Source organism: Centruroides sculpturatus, unplaced genomic scaffold (genome assembly GCF_000671375.1).
Source record: "Centruroides sculpturatus isolate CEXI.00-Female unplaced genomic scaffold, Cexi_2.0 scaffold628, whole genome shotgun sequence".
In the NCBI taxonomy this organism is placed as follows: domain Eukaryota; kingdom Metazoa; phylum Arthropoda; class Arachnida; order Scorpiones; family Buthidae; genus Centruroides; species Centruroides sculpturatus.
The window spans coordinates 361,450-367,762 of NW_019385010.1; the positions used below are offsets into that span (position 1 = coordinate 361,450).

At 34.2% G+C, this 6,313-nt stretch overlaps 1 protein-coding gene across 1 annotated transcript; it reads right to left on the bottom strand.

The window, feature by feature from the left end:
• Positions 1 to 2,985: 2,985 nt before the first annotated feature.
• On the bottom strand, positions 2,986 to 4,624 carry LOC111633359 (kappaPI-actitoxin-Avd3c-like). Its single transcript, XM_023377914.1, has 3 exons — positions 4,467 to 4,624; positions 3,157 to 3,330; positions 2,986 to 3,072 (listed from the first exon to the last, which is right to left on the bottom strand). The coding sequence occupies exons 1-3, from the start codon at positions 4,534 to 4,536 to the stop codon at positions 3,047 to 3,049; spliced, it is 270 nt and encodes an 89-aa protein (XP_023233682.1). The 5' UTR covers positions 4,537 to 4,624; the 3' UTR covers positions 2,986 to 3,046.
• Between the last annotated feature and the right edge of the window lie 1,689 nt (positions 4,625 to 6,313).

A 6,313-nucleotide genomic window follows, 5' to 3' on the forward strand; every position in this document is an offset into this window, starting at 1 on the left:
CGTTTTCGTTCACGGTTCTTCTTAGAGGTAATATACGATGAGCGGTGGCATGTTATGGCTCTGTGGAGCCTTGCGTACAGACATTTTTCTTCGGGGAAATATTTTCTTATAAAAGATTGGTTTGGGGCACCGGCAATCTCCCGTTTCTTGGTAGGATAACGTGCCAACGAGGATGGGAGGCTAAACGTGGATGGTTAGTCTGTTGATCGGTGTTTGTTTCATACTTCTCGGATAATAACCGATATAATGTAGTTACGGTAATTTAAAATGGTAGCATTCTTTTTTGAAGATGCAGTATTTATATATGAATTATGTAAAAGTAAGTTCTATCTGTTAGTAGCTGTAATCTATATATTTAAAAATATATATAGAAGATATTAAATGCATTTAGTTGCTATTTTCATTCCAAATATAAGTCCTGTTTTGCAATTATTTACTGTTTTCAATAGACTAGATCTAAATTTATTGTTTCACTAATTAAATTTCAAAAATCACACATTAAATGAATAATAACATCATAAAATATATATAGTCTACATATATATCACATATAATGGACATTTAAACATTCTTTTTTGAATTTATTGCATTTATTAGGTCTATATTAGGTCTTTGATGGGCCTCTCAATCTCTTATTATACTGAACTTGTTTATTGAAACTAAAATGATCCGGATAGAGAGAAGAGCAGTAATAATTTTAACAAAGAGAACAAAGAGTTTTACCCAAGTTTTCATAGAAACAGTAGCTTGCGCTTGATAGTTATAATACAAATGTTATATTAGTGACTAAATCTTACACTATTAACCCAGCTTTTTAACTGGACTTGCCTATTTAAATGTCTGGATTACAGCCAACGTGAAATTTGTATTATTGGTCATTGGATTGGTGCTACTTGGTGTAGGTCAGGGGTGTCCAACCTTTTTGTTTCTCTGGGCCACATTGGAAGAAGTCAAAGAATTTCGAGCCAGAAGTATATATAATATATATTTGTGGCCCAATATGCAAGTATATTTAAGGATTAACATGTCTAGATTATAAATATAAGTATTAAATCTTTATCACGAAAAAGGATATTTTAAAAAATTACTTCTTCGGACACTTTCAATTTTTACTTAGTAATAGATAAATTTATTATAGAAATATTATAAGAGAGACAAACGAAAATTTATTTCAAAAACACAAATATTTGTTCTATTTGGGTCTCTAATTAATAAAAAGAGACAAAACACCATTTTAAAGTGCATTTTTATTCAACTAATATATTTATAAATAATATGTAGTCCAAAAAGTAGCCAAAGCAACAAATGATGTTTTTTACGTCAAATTAAAAAATAGTAGGCACATTTGGCGCAATGTAGCCAAATCTTGCAACGCTGGAAGAAATACTAAATAAAGCTGGAGTTATGATTCAAAGGATTATAGACCCAAATGCTGGGAAAAGAGAGAAAGAACAAAAGATAAAGAAGTGAGAAAGGTTGGAAAGTTAAGGGTCAATATTTGCAAAATAAATCTATTTAACCTTTCGTCCTTTTCCTCCTTTTTCCAAATTTGGGTCTATAATCCTTTGAGTCACAACTCCAGCTTTATTTAGTAATCCTTCCTCATTCACACATCTCCAAGTATTTGAAAATATCAATATTTCCTTTCCACTGAAAAATAAAATATAAACAAATATTTACGGCTTTGTGAAACTTCTTTTTTGAGTTTATGCCATTGAAATAAATAAATAATAAAAAAATTAAAACATTTGTCGATTTTGTTTACACGTTTATTGGGCTTCATTGGAACTTGCCTTGGGCGGCATGCGGGTCGCGGGCCGCAGGTTGAACACCCCTGATTTAGACAATTTAGTAAATTAATTTGCCGAACGATTACTGTGTTTAAAATCATAGAGATTTCGAAATTAAACTTTACTTACCTTCTTTTCTTTTACATTCGGGTTTTAAGATAAGTTTGAGAATGTTTTGTTTTTAAATCGTTTCTTAGCCACTGCGTTTTATCAACGTGGAATTAAAGACTGGCTGTTTTGTAAAATTGGTCGGATAAATTCCAAATGTAAAAGAATAAGAACAACGCCAGTATTTTTTTATTGTGGACGGTTGTTTAGCATTTTAAAAATTTCAATAAAGTGCGGAAAATTTTTTGTTTAACATTAAGTTCTTAACGTAAACAACTCGTCTTTGGAAACTATCGGTCGCGGGTTCGGGCCTGGCCACAACGGGCTGGCCACGCGGAGCTTTCTGGGTTTTCTCCACGTCCGTGACGCCGAAGAGGGGCCAGTTACCCTTAAAAAGACTACCGAAAAGCATTTTTCTCCGCGTAACGACCACGATAAAAACACAATTACTATTACGTGACAATACGTCACACTTTACCGCCGGGCGATATAGCCGAGAAGCTCGTGCCCAACTAGCTACTACGAGACGAGGTAATCGTTCTGACGTCAAAAGCCGTAATAGTGGCGTCGAGAATTTTCATTATATAAAGTTTTTGTATCGGTGCCGACGTTATTTTTAGTAAAACTATATTTCGGGTTTCAAACGCGCGCTTGGTGCATTACAGATTTATTTCATTTCTAATTATACCAAAGTTTATTTCGTTATAAAGAGTTTGAAGTAATCATCGTCGCATTATATAAGTTTAAAGCGACAGAGAAAGGAATTATGATCTGTAACGAACGCACCCGCCAAGTGTGAGTTTGCAAACCAAAATATAGTTTTATTAAAAATGCCGTCGGTACCGATACAAAAAGTGTATATAATGAAAATTCTTGAGGTTTTAGTCTCTTCTTTTATATATTTTAAACGTGAGGAATAATAGCCTAATAGTATTATTTTACCGTATCGTTGGCATTATTATTAATTTTGTTACACAGAGTTCCAATTTTAGTTTTTTTATGTAAACCTACATGGCATAGCTCCAATGCCTAGCATCTTATTCACTCGGCTATGGTCGTTACTACGAATTTAAAAACATAGGCAAACGACTGAATAAATTCCTTTATTCGATTAAGCGAAAGAAAAAATACATCGTTGGTTTGGGATTTTAAGCATTTTGTTTCTTTGCACACCCTAAATAAATAAAAACAGAAAAAATAAACCTTATGGGTTGAATGAAATCCGCGTGTTAGCATGGGATAAAGCCAGAATACTTACAGTTTAGGTCACACTTCTGGCAACATTCTTCTTTACTTAGGAAATTATTTCTGTTCTCGTCGCAGTTCCAATGTCGGAAAGCTTCGCATTGTCGTGTATAAGAGTTGTAGAAATATCTATCGTAGTAAGACTGACAATTTCCATACAGGTGTTTAACCAGGCAATCCGGATGAGCTAAACATAACTTTAAAATTAATATCATTTTGCAAACCTTAGTACAAAAGTTAATTTATAAGAATGAAATAATAAGAAAGAATATAAGAAACCAGACAATCGTCTTTATTTATTTCATTCGTTTAAATGTTATTCGAAGAACTCGGTAACCATTTTATTTAGCGTAATGCTGGTCAATTATCAGCGATACGGGACGATTCGAGTATAGACGTAAGCGAAAGGTTCACTTTTATGTACTCACTTATAAGATGTACGAGAGTGCCACTTAATTGAACGCATTTTTCCTACCTGTGGCAACTGCGCGCCAACCACGGATGAATTTGTAATGTTACGTGTTCGCGCGAATCACAGATGCCCTTCGGCAGTCTGTTTTTTTATGGAAACTTCCACCGATTCTGTATAATTTCCAACGCCATTATAAGCACCGCCAATGTCCTACTTCTCTGAATTTATGTAAACGTAAAGTTTTCGCGCTTCCCCAGCGATAATTTAATTTTTATGGCAATTCGAGTGTTAAAAGTCACATAAATTGTACGGTGAAGGAACAACATAAATTAATTCCCATTTTTATTTTATTTAGATATAAATAATGAAACAAACGTTTTAAGAAGTGTAGAAAGAAAAGTGAGGGAGACGAGATAGAGTGAAAAAATCAAACATAATTGAACAGGCAAAACTGCAGTGGTACAGACACACAAAGAGATAATAAAGGACAATTCGAAGACTATTGATAAAACAGAAGTATGAAGGTATCAATAAAAGACACAGAGGAAGACGGAGGAGTCGATACTATGGGCTCTTTCCATTTCAAAGATGGCCATATCGTCTATATTCCCATTGGATAAAGGAGATTCAGATGTGCCATCTTTGAAAAGGGGAGATGGAGATATATTGATCTTCTCGATCCAAAATTTTCGATAAAGTCCCAGAATACTCCCAAAGATTATTTTTGCTTAAAATAAGCTCAAACGGATAAAAAGAGTCCTAGAAATGTTTCGGGAGCGCGAAAAGAAAAAGCCAAGCGAAAGTATAACAACAACGAAAAGAAATTTTGATATATTTCGTTATAACTAGCCATTAGCGGAGGAAGATTGTTAAAATATGTATAACCTCTGGAGAATAATCGGTATACTTACGGTTATTGGCACCTAGCCGGCCGGCTAGGAGGCACAAGATGGCAACGTTTACTACGAAAGCAGTTTTCATTTTCGTAAACGAATCGAGTTGTAACTCTGTCGCAATTCAGAATGCGGTATAAATAATGTTAATACTAAAAGTGGCTACCATAAAATCTAACTAACAGATGTTGCGGGCTATTAAATTCATATTTTTTACCATAAATTTTATTGGTCTAGGCGTACGGTACGTTTGACGAATGTCGGCCCGCTGTGGCGTTGCGTAATAACGGGGATGTTAACGCGTGCGTAAGAAATTAAGCGTGTGGCTGATGCGGAAACGATTTTTTCCTTCGGCTAGGCTTTCCCGGTATTGTTTAACGCCGTAGGAATGCGTTATCGAAAGCAAAAGTCCAGAAATGAAAAAAGTATTATTTTGCCAATAAGATTGTACGCGTACTGTAATGTCCCGAAAGCACCCGAATTACATCTTATTGTACACTCTTTAAATTGTCCGGAGCCCTTTTGCTGGTCAAGATTCGAGATTCGTGAAAATTTAGATACTACGCGTGAAAAGAAGTGTCGACAACATTTTATAGGGGTAGAGGAGAATTATCTGGACGATACTTTTTGTAGAAAATGTGTAATATTTTTAGACATTTACGGATTTTAAAATATCCAGATCGTGGAAATTGTCACGCTCCTGGAATTGTAAATGCAATTAATATCGCCAATTGGACTTCAAATATATTTTTCTAGGAGATAAAAGTGCGACAATCGGACAACCACCAGACGTTACTTCGGTTACGTTTATTCGTTATCTCATTACAGTTCATTATTTTGAGTTTATTCCATAGTAAAACTCTAAAACATTTGTTTTCTACTAATAATACAACTATATAAATTTTAAAACTTAAGAGTTATTATACTGGTTTTAAAATGAATTTTTCGTATTTTACCTAATATTAATAATCATTCTACCTTCTTTCCTACGTCAATTCTTCGAAGTTAGAAAGAGAAACGAAGTTAATTAACATATTAGTATGGAGGAAAATTTGTTGTCGATACGAAGCGATAAGTATAACAAAATTCAACGTATCGTAAATATATCGTATGGTACGCGACACGAAAGTAAATTAATTACAATGTTATCTGTAATAACAGACATTTAACATGGCGTAGTTACTTTGCTACTAAATTTTCGTGTATTGCCAACGAATACTTTGTACAAATCTCCCAGTATTTGTAGTTCAGTATCTTAAGTGAAATCTGTCGATTACAAATTTTACGATTTTTCATTGTGTAAACGACACTATGGCCAATCTCGGGATATTCAAACTTCTACTTGCGCGTACACCTCATTATAAAATTAAAATTATATAGAATAAATAAAGCTTTAAAAATGAAAGAATCTGGGTGGAAAATCGTAACCTGTTTAGATAAATAAATTATGAAAACGCCGGAGTTAATTAATTCCTGTTTTTAAGCAACACTAATAGAAAGAACGGAAATTCACTAATTAAAATCGAAAGGAAGTAAACTATTAGTGGCACTTATTTAAGCCATATGAAGAAAAACAAGCATTACGTTATTCTTGCAAAATTTCAAGCAAATCCTTTTAGTCACATGAATAAAAATACAAGCAAAACCTTACGAGCAAAGTTTTAAATAAATATTCCGTGTGAATAAAAATAAGGCCCACCAGTGGCCGAGCGGTCTTCTTATCCCGAATACTGGGAGTTCGCGCCTCTCTCGGACGGGTTAACCGCGTCTGTAACGTCTAAATAAGGGACAGTTTCCCGTATTAAAAAGACCTCCCGGAAGGCATTCCCCTAGGCAGATCGCCCGAGGCAGATATTCCGTTACCA

Excerpts from the sequence above, each read along its gene's own strand:
- LOC111633359 (XM_023377914.1), bottom strand. The coding sequence starts at position 4,536 with ATGAAAACTGCTTTCGTAGTAAACGTTGCCATCTTGTGCCTCCTAGCC. Across the intron at positions 3,331-4,466 it reads CCGGCTAGGTGCCAATAACC|CTCATCCGGATTGCCTGGTT; the intron begins GTAAGTATACCG and ends AGTTATGTTTAG. Across the intron at positions 3,073-3,156 it reads CCAGAAGTGTGACCTAAACT|GGTGTGCAAAGAAACAAAAT; the intron begins GTAAGTATTCTG and ends TTATTTATTTAG.